Source organism: Dreissena polymorpha, chromosome 9 (assembly GCF_020536995.1).
Source record: "Dreissena polymorpha isolate Duluth1 chromosome 9, UMN_Dpol_1.0, whole genome shotgun sequence".
NCBI lineage: Eukaryota > Metazoa > Mollusca > Bivalvia > Myida > Dreissenidae > Dreissena > Dreissena polymorpha.
The window spans coordinates 4,714,445-4,735,137 of record NC_068363.1 but is presented as its reverse complement, the minus strand read 5'-3'; the positions used below and the strand labels follow the sequence as shown (position 1 = coordinate 4,735,137).

Genomic DNA, 20,693 nt, shown 5'->3' with positions numbered 1-20,693 from the left:
TGCGAAACGAGCACTGTCTAACAGCAGCTATTAAAGCTCTTAAACGCATATGACTCGAACATAAGAAAAGACAATAAGGTGTTCAGGTCGTTCATCGGTACTTAACTAATTTCATAATCTTTTCCGCGGGATTATGGTCGACAAGAGCGTTTATGCTGTCTGACTTAAAAGGTGTATGGGTATCAGAGAGGCCCCGGGAGGCGGATGTGAAGAGGGCGGGGGACGCTCGTGCAAATGAAATACCTGGTTAACTGCTGAGAATTCAAAACATATGTGCGGTCTCAAGTAATGCAAGTTGCACATCAATAATTGTGTAAGTTCGAGTTCCATGCAGACAATGTGCATATCGCGCAAACATGCACCGAAGTATCCTGTATATACTAGAAATTCAATAATGGATATTTACAAATACTTATTAATACGTGTTATTTAAGTCTAATAATGTTTTTACCCAACCATTTACTGATCCGCTTTACCCTACTAAAATACTTAAATTTATTTTATGGGCGACTCTTCTGTTCGTGCTTGCAACAATATAGTAATTACTTGAATCGAACTATATGTGTCTTGTTCTGAGAAAACTGGGCATAATGCATGTGCGTATAGTGTCGTCCGAGATTAGCCTGTGCAGTCCGCACAGGCCAATCAGGGACGACACTTTCCGCATAAACTTGATTTTCGGTAAAAAAGGAATTTCCCTTTAAACGAAAAATACCATTAAAGCGGAAAGTGTCGTCCCTGATTAGCCTGGACTGCACAGACTAATCTGAGACGACGATTTAAGCACATGCATTTTGCCCGGTTTTCTCAGAACAAGACACATATTATAATGGATAGTGCTAAATTTCAGTGATGGATAACAGTTTCCAATGTTGATCTCACTTCGCGGCTAGCAAAAACAGTTTGCCACTGCCTTTTTCCACTAAGTAGGTTTCTTAAATGATTTGCTGATTACTCTTGTCCACGATGGGAATGATAAAATAGCTGAAAATCGGAGATTCTGACACATGATTTATTGACTAAAAACTTCTTTCAACAGAAACTGAAGCACCGTTTACATCTACGCCCGTTTTGTTTCCTCAACTTGTCAAGTGCGCATGAGCCACATATATCACGCGGTGAATAAAAATGCAATTTGCCAAGGAAAATGATGCAAACAATTATTCTACCGTACGAACACATTTCTCGTGGTAAATTACGGAAAATGGACAGGCGTCTTTATTTACATGTTAATCATTGTTCGGCTCGTGTTTTACGTGTAAAAGAGTGCATGTAAAACATTCTATACCGACTTGGAGCCTATCCGCCATGTGCTTTGGTCATTAAGGAGTCCCGGGGGAGAATTACAATGGAATTAACAGCGAAAGTTAATTGAAAGGACTAGGCGGAACGGATTGTGGGCTTCGACTGAAATCTAAAACATCTCGCGATCGTTTAAACTGTTTGCAAAACTATCAAAACTCTGATCTTACAACCCGGATCGTCACGTCATATCACCTCTGGAAAGAAGAAATCAGTTAGCAAATAAGATATGACATTCGATTAAGCGGTTGAAAATAAAGAAGAAGCCAAACTGCTTATCATATGACATTTTAATGCGAGATATCGTTACATTTTGATGCGCGGTATCATACTATGATATACTGAAGTGCAAGAAAGTCACACTTATCTTAGTAAATTTTACAACAGTGTCCCTCATGTTTTATTAATATTTTCTTGCCAAACAATAATGCCGTTGGAACCTCACTGGGGTATCGAGGATTGTATTCTAGAAGTGACTTACCATTCATTGAACGCATGAACAATTAGCACGTTTTGGGTTCGAACCTACGCTGAAAAGCGCATACGTTTCATAAATCATTGAATACACGTTTCAAGTGTTATGTGCATACATCCTATAAACGTTTATGTACGTGATATGCCCAGTAATTTTAATTATGAATGTGATAGGTGCTTGCATAATTATGCATCACAAGCATAGCTAACATCATTTAACAGTTTTGCACAAGAGTGTTAAATGTAAATAAACGTAAATAATTTGAAGATTGCACTAACCAACACGTGTTCAAATATTGCATATGGAAAGTTAAGTCTGTGTATTTTAATACCATTTTGTTGCTCGAATTTGCATCATTCTAAACTTTATTTTTTAAATAATGTGAATGCCGAGGTATGTCAAAACACTTTGAAAAATACTTCAAATGGTTCAAATCACTTCTCACCGGGGATGCTTTCTACGGAATATCTGACAGCGGGTTTTCTTTGCTGCTTTGCATAACTGCAAGAATAATTGACCAAAACCTGATCACAACAATATCGTCAATATCAAAATTAAACATGCATATAATGATAGTTTATTTTAAATAAGAAGTTTTAGTTCGCATATAGGTCTTGACGAATGAAAGGCTCCTCCCGGCTACCATGCATGGGCGAACCTGTTGTTTTGTCATACTGACGCAACAAACGTATATGCTTTATATCCCTATGCATTGTTTTGCTGAAGCAAAGCGAGTGATTGTTTGTCAACATTTGTGTGCAACAAAAGTGTACGTGTTTGTTTGTTTGTTTGTGCTTTTTTTTGCTTAGGCGGTAGTCCATACTTTTAAGCTTTAGCACAACAAAACTGTATGCTTGTGTTCCTTCTTGTGTTTTTTTAGCTCACCTGAGCACAAAGTGCTCATGGTGAGCTTTTGTGATCGCCTTTGTCCGTCGTCCGTCGTGCGTCGTACGTTGTCCGTTGTGCGTTGTGCGGCGTCAACATTTGCCTTATTAACTCTGTAGAGGCCACATTTATTGTCTAATCTTCATGAAATTTAGGCAGAAGGTTGGTCTCAATAATATCTTGGATGAGTTCGAAAATGGGTATATTTGCTTGAAAAAAATGGCTGCAAAGGGGCGGGGCATTTTTCCTTATATGGCTATATATGGCTATAGTAAAATCTTGTTAACACTCTACAGGCAACATTTATTGTCTGATCTTCATGAAACTTGGTCAGAAGATTCACCCCCAATAACATCTTGAACGAGTTCGAAAATGATGCCAGTTGGTTGAAAACATGGCCGCCAGGGGGCGGGTAATTTATCCTTATATGGCTATAGTAAAACCTTGTTAACATTCTAGAGGCACTCATTTATTTCCCGATCTTCATGAAACTTGCTCAGAAGATTTGTCCCAATGATATATTGGATGAGTTCAGAAATGGTAACCTATGCTTGAAAAACATGGCTGCCAAGGGGCGGGGCATTTTTAACCAGGTTTTCCGAAGGAAAAACTGGTTATTAGATTGGCGAATGTCGGCGGGCGGGCAATCTGGTGGGCTGGCGGGCGGGCGGAACAAGCTTGTCCGGGTCGTAACTTTGTCGTTCATAGTGAGATATTAAAATCATGTGGCACATTTGTTCACCATGATTAGACGGTGATGTCGCGCGAAAGAATTACGTCGATATCTCCAAGGTTAATGTCACACTTTGAGTTCATAGGTCAATAATGGCCATAAATGAGCTTGTCCGTGCCATAACGTTGTCATTCGTTGTGAGATTTTAAAATCATTTGGCACATTTGTTCACCATCATTGAACGGTGTGTCGCGCGACATAATTACGCCAATATATGTAAGGTCAAGGTCGCCACGACTAAAAATAGATTGATTTTGAACAAGGGGATAACTTTGTACAATCAGTAACAATGCACATTGTTGAGTTGGTCTCCCTTTATCAGACTTTTTTTCAAATTGAAATTAAGGTCGCCACAAGTAAAAATAGATTAAATCTTACACAAGGGGGTAACAATGCAAATTTTGAGTTGTCTCCCTTTGTCAGACTCTTTTTTTTTCAAATTAAAAACCTGGTTTTGTGACAATTTTGTCCCTTGTTCCTAATTTGGCTATATATGGCTATAGTTAGAATCTTGTTAACAATCTAGAGGCCACATTTATTGCCCAATCTTCATGAAACTTGGTCAGAAGATTCATCCTAATAATATCTTGGACGAGTTCGAAAATGATGCCTGTTGGTTGAAAAACATGGCCGCCAGGGAGCGGGGCATTTTTCCTTATATGGCTATAGTAAAACCTTGTTGACACTCTAGAGGCCACATTTATTTTCCGATTTTCATGAAACTTGGTCAGAAGATTTGCCCCAATGATATCATGGATGAGTTTGAAAATGGTTTTGCTTGAAAAATATGGCTTCCAAGGGGCGGGACATTTTTCCTTATATGGCTATATATGGCAATAGTAAAATCTTGTTAACACTCTAGAGGCCCACATTTATTTCCAATCTTCATGAAACTTGGTCAGAAGATTCATCCCAATAATATCTTGGACGAGTTCAGAAACGATGCTCTTTGTTTGAAAAACATGGCCTGCCAGGGGGCGGGGCATTTTTCCTTATATGGCTATAGTAAAACCTTGTTAACACTCTAGAGGCCACATTTATTTTCCGATCTTCATGAAATATGGTCAGGAGATTTGCCCCAATGATATCATGGATGAGTTCGAAAATGGTTACGTTTGCTTGAAAAACATGGCTGCCAAGGGGCGGGGCATTTTTCCTAATATGGCTATAGTAAAATCTTGTTAACACTCTAGAGGCCACATTTATAGTCCGATCTTCATGAAACTCCGTCAGACAATTCATCCCAATAACATATTGGACGAGTTCAAAAATGATGCCGGTTAGTTGAAAAACATGGCCACCACGGGCGGGGCATTTTTACTTATAAAGGCTTAAGCTATATATGGCTTTAGTAAACGGGGCATTTTTACTTATAAAGCTATATATGGCTTTAGTAAAAACTTGTTAAGACTCTAGAGGCCACATTTATTGTCCAATCTTCATGAAATTTGGTCAGAAGATAAGTCTCAATGATACCTTGGATGAGGTGAAAATAATAATGTCTGCTTGAAAAACATGGCTTCCAAGGGGCGGGGCATTTTTCCTTATATGGCTATAGTAAAATCTTGTTAAAACTCTACAGGCCACATTTACTGTCCGATCTTCATGAAACTTGGTCAGAAGATTCATCCCAATAATATATTGAAAGAGTTCAAAAATGATGCCGGTTAGTTGAAAAACATGGCTGCCAGGGAGCAGGGCATTTTTCCTAATATGGCTATAGTAAAACCTTGTTTACACTCTAGAGGCCACATTTATTTTCCGATCTTCCTGGACTTTGTCAGAAGATTTGTCCCAATAATATCTTGTTATCTCAGGTGAGCGACTTTAGGCCTTTCAGGCCCTCTTGTTTACAGATGCGTGTTCATCACTATAAAAAAATCTACTTCAGGAAGACTATGTGTTTGTTTTTTTGTTTTCCTTACTTGTGCAGAACTGCTGTCAATATACTGGTGTGTTTAAGACGAAGCAGGCCATTGCTTTTAGACAGTCTGGTGCAACAAAACTGTATGCTTGCTTTCTTTCCTATTTGCAGAAGCGGGCCCCTTGTTTATCAGCCTCCTGGTGGCATGTATCACTGCCCTGCAGAATGGGATCGATCATGGTGAGCAATTGCACGTGTTGAAATATTCTAATAAATCTTAATTAGATACACTCATATTCTAATAAATCTTAATTAGATACAATCACAATTATGCAATTTACTTACTACATTTCAAGTTTCATCCGACACGTACGTTTAGACAGAATACGATTCAAACTCACGTAACGACCGAATATAGAAACGCAAGATTATATACAAATTTTGGAATATTTATTGGTTCATCAAAATATTTATAGAATCTTTACCGGAAATTACGTGTTAAGTTCAGCTTCTTATTGCTGCATGTATATCACTCGCAGTGAAAATGTTGATTACATTTTATCAATACCCTTAAACGCAATCGTGAACGTATTTCATCCTTTCAACGCTCAAAGGCAAGCGTGGATCTGCGGTACTTATACTTAACGCATAGCTTGGAGATTTTCATAGCCCATGCCTCGTTTTCGTTCTCGTTATTTTTGTCATTGACTTCGCCATTATGCGATTTAATAGTGTAATCGCATTTTATATTTGCATTTTAGCATAATTATTAACGAATACCCCGTCTGCTTATAACGGACGACACTTTGCAACAACAACAACAACAACAAAAACATTTATTCAGCAATTAAGCTTATCGCGCTCATAGCCTCCATTATATATGCATTATACAATTTATAAGTAATGGTAGAAGAAAGAGGTTGGACGATTGTGTTATGAACTGATTAACATGGTAAGTTATGAAGGGAATAAATAATTGCAACTAATATTGCAACTGTACATCTTATATTAATAGTTTACTTACAAGACATACAATTAGAAGAATTTGCATCAATCCCAGTTTTTCCCACAACACGGCTCTATGACTTTCCACAACACGGCTCTATGACTTATCCGTTTGTCGGATATGTCAATTACAAGAAAATCGGTAGCAGGTTTGAAGCAGATCTAATCCATTAGTCTGTTAGCGATCAAATTTATCAACATGTCTTACTACGTCCCAGACAGTTGGCGGGATTTTTATAAAAATTATAAATATACATAATAAAGCTGAGGGTAATTGCGCTTCGGAACTTAATTACGGCAACAAGCTCTCATAATAAATAACCACTCGTATAAAATGCCCAATGCATGTTGAATAAGCAAACACACCAAGCGTATACATGTGCACATCTGGCTCAAGGGAAGTTCGTAAAAATATTTAGCATGCATAAAAGTCCATTAAACTGTCAATTTATCTCTATTAACGTCTACGCTTGAAAACAGTATTCACTTCACAAGCCATGAAATGAAAAGTATTCACACACACATCATATTAAACATCTGTCTGCAAAAAATATTGAACGACAACTAGAAAAAAGTGCGTTAATTCGTAAACACTTTCTTGTCCTGTATGATCGTCTTCTAATTCATTAGTTAAAACAAACACACGAGATAACAGCTTTGTGTGTTTGTACTGGTTCTCGGAAATGCCCACAGTCAAAATTAAAAAAAAAATGGTATGGTGTTTTAAGAAATTAATTGTATAATTGTGATGACAAATAACAATTGAATATTTTTGTATAATTATACAATTATTTGTTACCGGTATTTAAATGGGATAAGTACAATGTATAGTGGTCATATGTTCTTGCATTTTAAATACTAAGTTCGGTTTGTTGGTTTGTTATTATACGTAGTATCATTGAATTTAATGTACTTGAATAAGTTACTTGATGGCAAAACGTCTAAAAACTCACATCTTTAAAGTTGTGCCTGTTATATTACTTAATAAATAAATAAAAAATAAGTTCTTAATATTTGGATCTCCCAGATGAAATACAAATATATGATGAAGAAAGTCATTATGTACCTGTAATGACACACCTGTCTACGTATTTGCAATTCGAACTGTTGCCATAATGACTACGTTGATTGAAGCCGTCTACAGTTACCAGCCCCATTCATAGTTCTTTGATAGACATTAAACAGCATTGCTGTGTATGTGTGCTCATTTGTCAAATGCTTTCCGCGAGTCAATTAAATGTTCATTTAATGCTGCCACAGTTGAAGTGGGTAAGGCCCACGGTCTAGCTCGCAATCAAAGAACTTCTTGTAATCTTGATAGACACATGGGGAGCATTTCATAAGCTAAATAACAGAATCATTGGTCTCAAATTGTTCTTTGGTGCCGGCTGCTAAGTGGTGTATAACAAAACTTGAGTGTGCTGAATTGTTAATTTTGCGTTATTATTATAATTATATGTTTTTCTTCAAAAACATTAGTCTTTTATGTGAAATGTGTGACACGATGTAGCATCTTGCATATTTGATGAGTGTTTTATACTTTTTGATAATAAAAACATTTGCAAACAATATCAACATTAACATGCAAACAATATCAACATTAACACTATCTATCATGAATCGCCTTGGTCTTCACATTTGACGTCACAAATGAAAAAGCATTTCGATTATGTCTGTCTGTTACTGTACCAGGGTGCAGATTCAACGGGGTTTTCATGAGTTTACACACGGGCTTGTAAGAATATACACACACCGTTTAGAACTTTATTTTTGCAAATATCTCAAGTTATTGAAATCCATGTGCAGAAATCACATTTAAGGTCATACAAAACAGTTTTTTCTTTCAGTTTGTGCCGATATCTGAAGATTTAAGAATACATTCTAGAATACGTCTGAAATCGATGGCAAAATTTGACGTTGCGTGCTGCATAACCGTTTAAATGAATTCTGTATATATCGAATTTTTGTGCAAGAACACATGCTTAGTAAATAAAGCAATTCTGATGTATTTCACATTGCCATGACTGCATATTTTTTATTATTTTGCGCCCAAGTTGATATTCTTAAGAAAAATTGACTCAAAAAGTTATTTGAAATAAAGCACCACTTACCGTTGTGTTTACATCCATTAAAGTTAAAACTGGGAATCCCACAAAGTCAAGTGATCCCGCACCCTGTGTACTTTATTGGAAACGTTTTATTATGTGTGCGTGTGTGAAATAAAGTCCCAAACGGTTTATTACTATCATCATGGCTTAAGCGATACAAAAAGCCACACATTCTCACACATATGAAACATGCACAGCATTTCAGAAGATGCTTTTAAAATTATATTTTATATAAAATTTTAATGCCATATGACTGAATCGCAACAATTGACATGCATATCATATATTGCTAGCTTTCTAATTTACTTTAAGTTTGATTAACATAGACCTTCATACAATGCCCATGTTTCTTTTCCTTGCAATGGTGTATCCCGTCTCTATTTTGTGTCAGTGTATTCATACGTATTGCAGGTATAACAATGTGTCGCCAGGAGTCGCGGGGTACAGGTGTCACCATCAAGGTCGAGAAGGGAGACTTCGGGAAAATTGCCTCCGAGGGGTATCCCACTAATTTTTCAACGACGGTACATGTTTATTTTTTAAATCACGGAGCGAATGTTACAAGCTTAATGATGAAACAAGCGGTTCTTTTTTACAGATAGTTTGGGGAAAAACACATTTCGAAAGCTATAATCTGTATAAAAAAGGTATGATAAAATAAGTATATGTGTACCTTTTGTTTAAAGAGGACTATCAGACTTTTTTGTTTAAGAATATCATTAATATACAGCATTCGATGTTTTTATTTTCTCAGTTGTGTCAAACATGGTAAGAAGCACTATTAACCCTTTACCACTTAGAAAGTATGTTGACGCATGTTTAGTCCCTTAGAAAGTTAAATTTAAGTAAAGGCCTTTCTTACTAGATTTAAGTTGTAAAGCTTTCTTAGCCAACCCTTAGATATTGATGAGTAGCAAACAGCATAAAACCTGAACAGACTGCGAGTTACTCGCATGCTGTTCTGGTTTTATGCTATTTGCACATAGCCATTTTCACGTTGCTTCTGATGGAAACTTGTATGTACTCGATTAAATTATGTATCGGACCCAGAGTAATTAAATACACATTTAACAACCAGTAATTAAATAATAATTATCGAAAATGTAAACATTTTGTCCCAGGTGTACCACGGTCATCTCTGCAATGTGGAGTTACAAGCTTGCAGCACGTGCAAAATACGCCTCAAATTTCTCGCAGTGAGGTTCCCCGCGTGTGAGGTACCGCTCCCTCTCGCGGGGACACAGTCAATCGGCCCTCGCAGCGTCTGTCTCATCGGGTACGTGCTTAATAATGTGTATTTCGAGAATCCGTTTTGTGTGGTGCGTGTTTGGCCGTGCACTATTGCCTATAGGTAACGTTAATTATGCACTGTTACCTATTGGTGTCTTATATTAAGTAAGAGAAGAGAACATTCGATCTTACTAGTGTTGTGTTATATCTTCGTTTTCTACATAAAATTGAATTAATATAATGGTGATCCTATGTCCAGTGTGCTTCTTTTTTTCAAATTATGCAATAAGTAGATTTGCATGCAGCAATATATCATTTTCATGAAAAAAAAACTTTTAATAAAAATATTGGTTTAAAAATACTGTTGACGTCGTCAAATTTAGTTGTGACCACCTCCGCATGTTTGAAGCCGACCAGCCGTACCACAGCGCGACTGAGCGAAACTACTTTTCTGACGCAGAATCCTCCCTTTATGAAACTATTTCGTCTCGTGTAGTGATACAACATTGCATGTCAAACAGTACGGCGGAAGACGGAAAACGTTTTCTCATCGAGTACGAGGTAATTGGTACGTGCTTTAGACATTCTTACACATTAATACTTCTTCCATTTAATGTAAAATTAATGATCATTTAATAAAGATTTTTTTTTTATTGAAAAGTACAGGACATGCAAATCTTAAGTTTGGAAACAACACTAAATTTTTTTTTAATTAAAATATTTCTTAACACGGAGAAGATAATCAGCCCGAAGTTGTGTGACATAACATGTGGAGCAAAAGCTTAACAAGCGCCTTTAGCTACTAAAATGATTACAACGATTTGATTGACAACTAATCCGAAATATCAGTTCATGTCATTCTCATAAATTGTCGTGCTCTTGGAGAAAATTGCCCGAAGTTCGCATTAAAGGGGCCTTTTCACAGATTTTGGAATGTATTGAAGTTTGTCATTAAATGCTTTATATTGATAAATGTTAACATTGGACCTAAAAAGCTCCAGTATAAAAGCAAGAATAAAATTTATGAAAAAATAAAAAAGTAACCCTCAACAGGGCTCAAACCACTGACCCCTGGAGTCCTGGAGTAAAAGTCTACCACTAAGGCCACTTGGCCATCCGTGCTCATGCAATGATGTGTTTTTTATACAACAACAGAACTCTCCAAATAATTCAATCGTTTCGCGTTGCAACGCTTTATAATTTTCAGGTTTTTAAATCGTCAGAAGACGCATATAATGGGTATTTTAGAGCATGGTAAATGTTCAGTTTATTGTTTCTTCACAAATATCACAACTACAAAGAAAATTTGCGATCCTGAGACAAAATTTTTTTTTTGTCAATTTAACAAAACGTGAAAAAGCCCCTTTAATCATTTTGTGATGGTCACATAAGTTCGCTGTCATACAATTAGTGCTGTCTGTTTTGCAGATAAAATTCAGATCATATCAGGGACAGTAACTGCTCCACTCTACAGCGTCTCCAATGGTGTGATTACCTCCCCTAACTTTCCGCACGGTTACGCGCTGAACGGCGAGACTTTCACTTACATGATTCAGAATCTGGACCCGTATGGGCACGTGCAACTCGTCTTCGACGACTGGGACTTGGCAGAGGAAAGTCATATCCAGGTAAAACATCGTTACAATGCGGCCATGCGATGGTGGTTAACCATATGAATTTCGTTGAAGGCTTTGCAGTCCGATAGTTTTCTCGTGTCTTAAAAAGGATATTATTCTTCAAAAGTGTGGAAAATGAGGTCACATTCTTTACAAATCATACTCATTATTTCCTCATATAATGTGTGAAGTATGTGATCACATTCTTATGGTGATATGCGTTAAAGCATATTATCATTTGATCCTGACGCTCGTTACTGGACGATCGCATTTTGCCAATAACCATCAAGTTCAACATCAAAACACTGATAGCGGTAGAAAGACAGCGGTAGAAAGACAGTTGACGAGAAAAGACACTAAAAGCACGTGAATTATGATTGTGTTATTAATTGAGGAATCAATAGGCTTCATTAAAGCCAGCATGTTCATTAGATCATGTGTACAAAGTAAATTTCACACATCGTCATTATTCAATTCAGTTTAATTACTTGATTGAGGCGCGTGTATTGTTCCATGCTTTTAGACACAGTGATCTTGCTATCATTTTGTTGAGTACAGCAAAGTTAATAGTTGTGTGTATGCTCATTCATGGCCTTACGAGATGTATGTAAATTTGATTAAATATCTTTATTTTTATTTTTATACCACAATCCCTTTCCATTGGTTAATGCAAATATAAATGAAAATCGAATGCATTTTAATAACAAAATCAAATACGTTATGTAGTTAAGCACAGTTTAAGCAAGCATGCTAGCTGTTAATTAATATTGTTGCAATATTCTGTATTAAGAATGATAAGAAACCCTATAAATGGCTGCTGTACCAACTCTGACCATTCTTTGTATTATGTGGTATTATTTGTAACACTATATAAACATATGAAACCAACGTTTAATATCGGCACATAGGTTAAAACAGCATAATTATCGACACCAATGAGTCGATTTCTCTTTCAAAGTCTGTTTACAAGCAACAAACGAGAAATTTCATTCTCTGAATTGTAGCGTAATATATCCAAAGTGATTTGAGATTTCCCTCAAGTACTCTACCTAAGACACCAATTTAATTACATTCAAAACCTGATGAGGAGAATTGGATTTTTTTATTCTTATTTATACGCAAATAGCATCTGCCAATCGGACGTAGAATAAAGAGATTAATAGTTTAGCTCTAAGTCCAAACTATTCGTATATTTATGGCGTTTAGATATCATCGATAACCAAAAATTTGCAGTTGCAAAAGTTTTAAAAAATGAAGATCCCTCAAGAGAGATTTCCGTTAAGCACAACTAACGGTAATCAGTTTGGCTTGCGAAAACACGTTTTCCTTAGTTTTGCATACTTTCAAATGCGACCAATTAGATCCTGTTCTTCGCAAATAAAATTTCGTTTTGTGAAAAATTATGATTAAATATGTTCCTTGCGAACTAGAGTTAGCTGATATTGTCACAGTTCACGTTCGTTCTGTTGCAGGTGTATGATGATTTATCGGGTAAAAACATCGCGACAATTTTCGGCAAACGGAAGCGTCCCACGATCTTGTCGAACGCCAATACTCTTGTGCTCGTGTTTAACGCAGGAAAGGACAAGTGCGTGTACTGTAACCACATCGGCTTTAAAGCGACCTACACCTTTGTATCAGGTATATTCTGTTGTGACTTAAAGTGCTGAAATATACTCAAGAAAAATCGCTTTTAAAAGCTAACAAAACGAAAAAAACTGTATTATAAATATAATTTTGCATTCCATGCTCTTTTGTTTTAATTGTTTTGGGATAACAAATGAATTGGTGTAAAAACATCATTATTTGTATGCAGATTTTTGCGACATTTTAATTCTAAGATTATCTCTATCAAAAAACAATTTATCAAAGTACAAGTTTGTAACATATATTGACAAGTACATGATTGTGCAGTCGATGGGTTGTCCATTCAACACAAATTCAACACGTATTCGAATCATCAAAGGGTTGCCGTTTAACAGTATCTTTTTTCGACACAAAAAAAGTAAATCAAAATTAGGCGTTTCCGTTGGACATAACACGCGATGCTTACTGATTCAAATATAGTAGAATGTGTAACATTCTGACCATAAAGGCGAATTTTGTTAAGGCAGTTGAACTCTGAGTATATGATCTATATCACTGTAGTAAGGAATGTATAGGCAGTTTTACAAACGAAATCACAACAACCGATAAACAACACTCCTTGTTTGTTAGAATCGTTAAAATCAAGTACTGTGCTTATATGCTTGTATATGCTTTTAAAGTGTATGGGGATAAGGCTGGTTTCTCTATGGCTTCCCTGCTAAACATTTTAAAGACCGAATTAACTTGTGGCCGGTTTGAGTTGTTTTTCATTATTTTTCCCTGAACTTGTTTCTTTACCTACATTACTGGTGCGTAATGAGCCGTTCTAGACGGGAAAAACAATAAGAAAACAGTTTGACAAATCAAACTAAATCATAAACAGAAAAGAAGAAAGGAATTTTATAAACAATATTTGTACATAATTGAACGAAATTGTTCTTCAATCAGAGTTGCAATAGTACATAAACGCGTTATCACCAAATTATAATGATATCTGAACGTACATGTGTGCAATACATAAAGAAACTTGTTTAGTGCTGCTCAGTGATACAGTTACCTTTAAATACTTATACGTAAACTTAAAAAAAAGTGTTTCATTATATTTATAATGCTTTTTATCAATGCAGATGACACGTGGACACAGCGACCAAGAACAGGTAAGAAATCTCAATACATGTGTTTCTCTAAGTGTGTATTTGTGATGAATATTATTAGATAGACACATGATTATTTCTGCCGATTGTAATTCGGTTTTGTAACTAACAAATTTACAAGCATATTTATCGATGAACACCCAGGTCCCTAAATACGATAAGAAGTTATAATGTTTACATTTATCAATATAAAGCATTTCATGACAAACTTCAAAACATGCCAAAATCTGTGAAAAGGCCTCTTTAACTCAAGGTAAAAAAACGAATATAAAAAATCGATGCTAAAGGCTTTACTCGTTAAACATTGATAACTCTGCAGAGGTGTTGTCCTTGACGGATGGGTGTCGTAGCATGTTTTATCTTACTGGCTTTAAACGTTCACTAAAGAAATAGCAGCCGCTTGCAGTAAGTATTTACGTACGCGAAGTTACAGTTTTATTTAGTTTGAATATATTGTAGTCCGCATATATTTCGTTTATTATTACGCGGTACGGTAAATGCTCAAACGTTGGGCAGTCAAAATACTGGTTTTGTTACATATAAACGTATATCGAAATTAAGATCAATGTCGTTTATTTTATGTAGATGTTCTTATAGTGGTTTTTTTAATTTGTTTAAAAACACATTATTCTATGAATTAGTTTACTCACAGGGCATTGTGTTGGTCATAATATATTTGTAATCGTTGTTTTGTATCAGCTTTTATATTAAAGGACACAATGCGAGAATTCAAACAGCACATGCAGTTTTGAGATAACTAAAACTGTTTACAATTTGAAAAATATTCCTTCTCAATATGTGTGGTTCATCCATTGCAAATCAAATATATATTGCCAGTGTTGCCTAAAATAAACATAGTAAACACGCGTTCTTGTAAATCAAAAATATTTGAACAAAAGGTACTGTGTTGTAGAACGAAGCGAATTCTGCGTAACGACGTATTTCATAAATAAAAAAATTTACGCAAACGCCCAAAACATGTCATGGATGTTTACAATGCTGTCGTGATACATCACGTTACCTGCACGAAGTCTACAAATATTCCAGTTGATAAAGTACAGACTTACCGGCGTGTACATATATAAATTGCATAGTTCGTAGTAACAAAGTTAACGCCAACCATGCACCTTCAGAAGAAGAGTTTGTGCCTGATTTTGCACGTGATTGTCGCCACGTGTGCACGAGAACCTTCGAGTCCGGTTTGCTCGAAATACGACTATGCAGAGCGTTTACTAGAAAGAGTCCTTAGAAACGGTTTGGCTTTAGAAACCACTCTCAATGAAATACTGAAAACGAACGCCAAAGTTGTAGATGCGTTAAAACAGTTAGAAGATGAAAAAGCGGAAGCGAAGTCAACGTTGGCAGTTATGGAAAAGAAACAAATCGATATGGAATCAAGACTGAGGGATTTTGTTAACAATGCATCTCATTTTATAAATTTGACATTAGCTGCAAATGTTGATGCAATCATCGACGCTTCATCTTTATTAAAAGAAAATGCAACAATGACGGTGCAGCAACTCGTTAACGAAGTCCAAATCCTCAAGGGTACGTACAACAATCAGGTTTATATCACGCACCTGTGTGCTATAGGTGATTTTTCATGTAATGTTCAATGTCTTGCAAGATCGCGCGGCCAATTTAGTTTTCTCTCAAAAAATATAATATAAGTGCATACAGATTCAAATATATTATATTTGTTTATTTCGTAATCAACTCGTATTTACTATTAACAATTTAGACAAACACTGTTTTATACTCTTATGAGCGGAATCGTCATAGTAATGAAATGCATGGATAAATTGAGGATTTTTGTTGTTACGTTTGGCGTATGGTCTAATTTTAATTCACGAGAGTTTATAGAAACAATATGTGAACGAGTGTATTGAAAATATAATCTTTTTCTACAAACACGACTTAAATAAATATAAAAGTAACGGTCCTGTAACTCAATCATTTCGGCTAGTCGGGCCTGGATGGAATTGTAGTCGACAAACATTTCACGGTGATACAATTATGATATAGGTTAAAAATATCTCGATGAATTCAACTTTAAAGAGACACAAACCGTTAAAAGTTTTAAAATATCACGTCTTAATAAAAGGGAACAAGGCTTCATTGTAAGCAGTGTTACATCATATCCGTGAATTGATAATACGATCCCTCATTGAAATGTGTGATTATTGCGGGCTTAAATATACCTTTCCTGTTCATGCTTAACTTTGGAAAAATACGCGTTCACCTCTTAACAAATAACGCCGGTCCATTTGATCCACCAATGATAGGTTAATTAAAATTAGCAGGGCTGATATATTGTTTTGAAAGGATTAAACATGGTTTGGCATTGTTTTGGTCAGCGGATAGGTGGGGTTTACATTCAAAAGCCCGTTTATTTCCGGATGCCAATACTTCTGTTCGACTCTTATCAACGAAATGTATCGAATAATAATTTTCAGCAATTTGCAAAAATAAAGTATAATTCCCCAGCATAGAATGTTATCCACATTTCATAATAACGGCAGAAACATATTATATAGACGCAGGAAATATGAGCTGATTTATTGCGTGTCTATATCTAGGGCAAAAACCGTTTGTATGCAAATTGAAAAAAAAACTTACTTGATAATCAGTTGGAGACCAAACAGCCACGTTAGCATGAGTTATTTTGATTTATTGGGATTCCGTCATTAAGAAATACAGTGTTGTGGCATGGCTAAAAAAATATCCAAACGTTTAATATTGAAAAAAACATTTCGTAAATATATATTTGTCATTTGTCAGTTAATTAGAAATAACTGTTGCATTCTTCATTATTGTATAATCAAAATCAATTATTTTAAATCAATTCATTAGTTTACAGGATAAATTTATATATACCATTTAAGAGCTATTATATACTTTTCATATTCACATAACGTTAACAGTTTTTGTAAAGATCATAAGTTCTTTTTTTTTTCAGATCAGATAAAACTCCCACCAATCTACTTCCTTGCACGCCTTTCGTCCAACACAGATTTATCAAGTAACCAGGATGTAGTCTTCCCGACAGTGGAGGTCAACGAAGGTCAAGGTTATGATCCTGCAACTGGAAAGTTCACAGCCTTCGTCTCCGGAATGTATATATTCTCGGTCCAATACTGACCTCAATATAGTAGACGTACTCAGCTTGAAATCGTTCACCAAGACAAGACAATACAGAGGTCTTCTCACATAGATCAAAACGGAAATTATGTATGTGTGACTATGCAGGCATCTACATTGGTTGCCATGGGAGACGAGGTCTGGGTTCGTGCTACGTATATGAGCTCGTTGTATACAGATTAAGAATTGTACACGGCATTTTCTGGCACATTAATTCATGTATAACCAAAATATGCAGGCAACTGCAATTCGTGAATTAGGCGATTCCTGTATGTGCCTTCTTCGAAATAAAGTTCTCTATGTTGTCTATGTTCCGACTCTATGGAAATGTTTTAATATGATAACAAATATCTGATATCTATCAATGCTCTTTCTGTTGATTGAATAAGGACATCTGTAAAATGTTATACAAAGTACATGTATGTATAATAAATTTTAAGCACTTCCTGCTGTTTACTGTAGTATTTTTTATCTATGTTTTTCGTATTTGGATTTGTTGATGTTTTCAACTAAAGTTGATAAATAACTTATCATAATAATACAAAACACACTGAACATATATTCAAAAAGAGAAATATCTATGTGCTTTTGTGATGAAAGTTTAAATCACCACTTTTGTTATTTGCGTAGTTTTGTTAAACAATAGTTCTGTATTATAGTTTTAAGCGTTTAGATTTGTAAATATGTTACATGTACATATTTATGTTTGTTTATGTTTAAGTATATATCGAAATGTCAATATAAATGTCTGAACAACCTGTTTGTGCTGAAAATGATATCATTTCTACATGTCCTTCGTTTTGAATTCGGAGCTAGGTTTTGCTATTACAACTATTTATTCAATGCTTGATAATGAATATTTCATAGTGAAATAACCGCCCGTCAGGTTTGATAACCGTTATTATGATATGCATTGATCGCACTCAACAATCCGATTCGGATACAAACCATAACGTGACAATTCTGGAAATAAGAAATTGCATTATAATATAATACGGGTTATAACAGGGCGTGTAAAATGTATGTTTGCCACTTGCCGTGTTTACCTCTCCGCTCATTGACGGTACATATGAGTCGCGTTCTGAGAAAACTGGGCATAACGCATGTGCGCAAAGTGTCGTCCCAGATTAGCCTGTGCAGTCCGCACAGGCTAATCAGGGACGACACTTTTCGCCTTAACTTGATTTTTGATAAGGAGGGACTTCCTTGAAACCAAAAATATTATAAAAGCGGAAAGTGTCGTCCCTGATAAGCCTGTGCGGACTGCACAGGCTAATCTGGGGCGACACTTTACGCACATGCATTAAACCCAGTTTTCTCAGAACGCGACACATACCGTCTACATTCCGGTACCACCACATTACTATAAAATATTCGGCGCCATCAATAGTTCATTGAAAGAGGATGAAATGCAGGTACATATTCTTTTATCATTGTTTTGCTCAATAAATATTGATGCAAACGCAATCGTCGAAATTTCGATTTCATCAATGGTTTTTTTTTGTTAACTTTGTGAATTGTACGCTGGTAAATGCAGAAAGTGTTTTCGTTTTTTTAGTTATCCATTATTTTTTGCTATATTTATCGTTATGCAATCAAATTATCGGTGCTTTCCAGATTTCATTCGAGGAGTATGCAAAATGACATACAAATTCACTTGGCAAACTTAACTTGATAAAGTATATGCATAATTAAAACAGCTTGAGGCATAGTCCATCCAACATACTTTTTGACGATGCAACACTAACTCGTTTGGTTGTTTCTTCGTCAATTTAAGTGTGTGTATACTATTTTAATATTATTTATACTTAAATTGCGTTATTTTTTAGCGGTCTTTAAAAGTATGTGTCGGAGAGCGATTATCACATGGTCAATTTGGTTGTCATTCATTCAAGTCTTTATAAGTAAATGTCAGAATGTCGTTGATTTTATCCAAATAAAAAAGGAGCTCACATCCTATTGCGGTAATGTGGAGCAAATTCTTACAAACTATAGAATGTTTGTATATTTTGTTTAAATCTGAAGTCATATATTTTTCAACCTGTTCCTAAATGTAACTCAGCCTTTTACATAAGACTGAAACTTTGGTAACACAGCAAAACAACCTCATTTTATTGCAATTATAGGGACAAATAATACCGACTGTACATGTAAACAGAAAGATTTAAAGATTTAAATATAAAATGCTTCTTAGACTGCAGCGACACCTACCGGCTGGAGACGGGCGGCGTGATCGAATTCCGGACAGACCCGAGCGCCTTGCCGCAGTGGTACGACTGCGTGTGGACCCTGAAGAGAGTCATGACCAGCTTTCCGGACGCCGTCATGCTCAGAATCGAGGCTGTTAAACTGGGCAAAGGTGCGGACACTTATGGTCTTCGATACATTTAAAATGTGGCCCAAGTTGTTAAATGACCATATTTTATTTTCTTACGCACATCGATTTAGAATTTCCATGTGAAAAATTGTACTAAACAAAATAAGACTAAGTGTTATATTCTCTCCTAACGAAATGTATTGCCTAACGAAATGTAAGTCCATGAAATAAAGAAAAAAATCAAACTTCAAAAAATGGTGAATGGTGAAAACAACGGTTTAATTATTAAACAAACCAAGTCGTGTTAATCAGTAAAATACATTAACTTTGGAAAATTGAAAAAAAACAACATTTGTTTCGCGAAACGATTGAATGATTTTGAGTGTGTGTTTCCCTTAAAATATTTCCTCGAACAAGTCCCTTAAATGTACTTTTTCCCATATACACACATTGCATTTCTCAAACTTCTTGAATATGTAATTCTCACATACTGTTTTCAATGCTTTGTAAATCAAGCGCATCAAATTTGCCTCTTTGATCGTTCTGGCAGGTTGGCAGGAAAGTGGAGTGAACTCTCTTGAAATATACGAAGGAGTTACCTCCCTTGGCACAATGATAAAAAAATACACTACGGACAATTTCACCGCGGGCGATATGCTGTACAGCAGCGGCGAAGGCCTCTACATCCGGTTGAAAGGCGTCTTCAATATGGCTGATATTCTTAAGATAGTATTTACCGGTGTGAATAATTACACAAACAGTAAGTAGAGTATAATAGTTATATTTTCTGAAAAAGCATGCGCATAGACATACTTATACGCACATAGTTTATTATTGAATCAAACTGAATTTCTACAGATTATAAGGTGAGTGTTGGAAAGAGATGGAAGATTGGCTCGAGACTTGCCGAGCGCGGAAATTTAAAGTGCCTATAATGATAAACTTTATCTGTGTTCAATATCAACAACATACTCTAAACAAAAATAACTGTTGCTACCCAGTTTAAGCGCTGCTGTTTTGTTTGATTAGAATTAACTTCAACGTGATTGTTCACATGAAAATACTTAGTGCTTTGTTGGTTAACAATTGATTCACGTGCATTATGAACACATCCGGTCATGTTATCTAATGCGTATTAGAGTGATATTATGCGCATCTAACAGTATATGCTATGTTTATAGTTGTCTATCGCAAGCGTTGTTTATTTTTGGTGTTTTCACTTCATATACACTTATATTTGTTAATGCAGCATCAACATACTAAATTAATATCCCGG

The 20,693-nt window shown here is 35.7% G+C and overlaps 1 protein-coding gene across 1 annotated transcript in view; it reads left to right on the top strand.

Moving 5' to 3' along the window:
* LOC127844909 (uncharacterized) overlaps nucleotides 1-20,693 on the top strand; it is a 71,494-nt gene that overhangs the window by 17,584 nt on the left and 33,217 nt on the right. Inside the window, exons 2-10 of the mRNA XM_052375455.1 lie at nucleotides 5,431-5,499; nucleotides 8,784-8,896; nucleotides 9,494-9,648; nucleotides 9,986-10,170; nucleotides 11,031-11,230; nucleotides 12,691-12,859; nucleotides 13,933-13,962; nucleotides 19,295-19,459; nucleotides 19,968-20,177. Coding sequence (XP_052231415.1) covers nucleotides 5,431-5,499; nucleotides 8,784-8,896; nucleotides 9,494-9,648; nucleotides 9,986-10,170; nucleotides 11,031-11,230; nucleotides 12,691-12,859; nucleotides 13,933-13,962; nucleotides 19,295-19,459; nucleotides 19,968-20,177 — 1,296 coding nt within the window. The remainder of the gene's footprint in view (nucleotides 1-5,430; nucleotides 5,500-8,783; nucleotides 8,897-9,493; nucleotides 9,649-9,985; nucleotides 10,171-11,030; nucleotides 11,231-12,690; nucleotides 12,860-13,932; nucleotides 13,963-19,294; nucleotides 19,460-19,967; nucleotides 20,178-20,693) is intronic.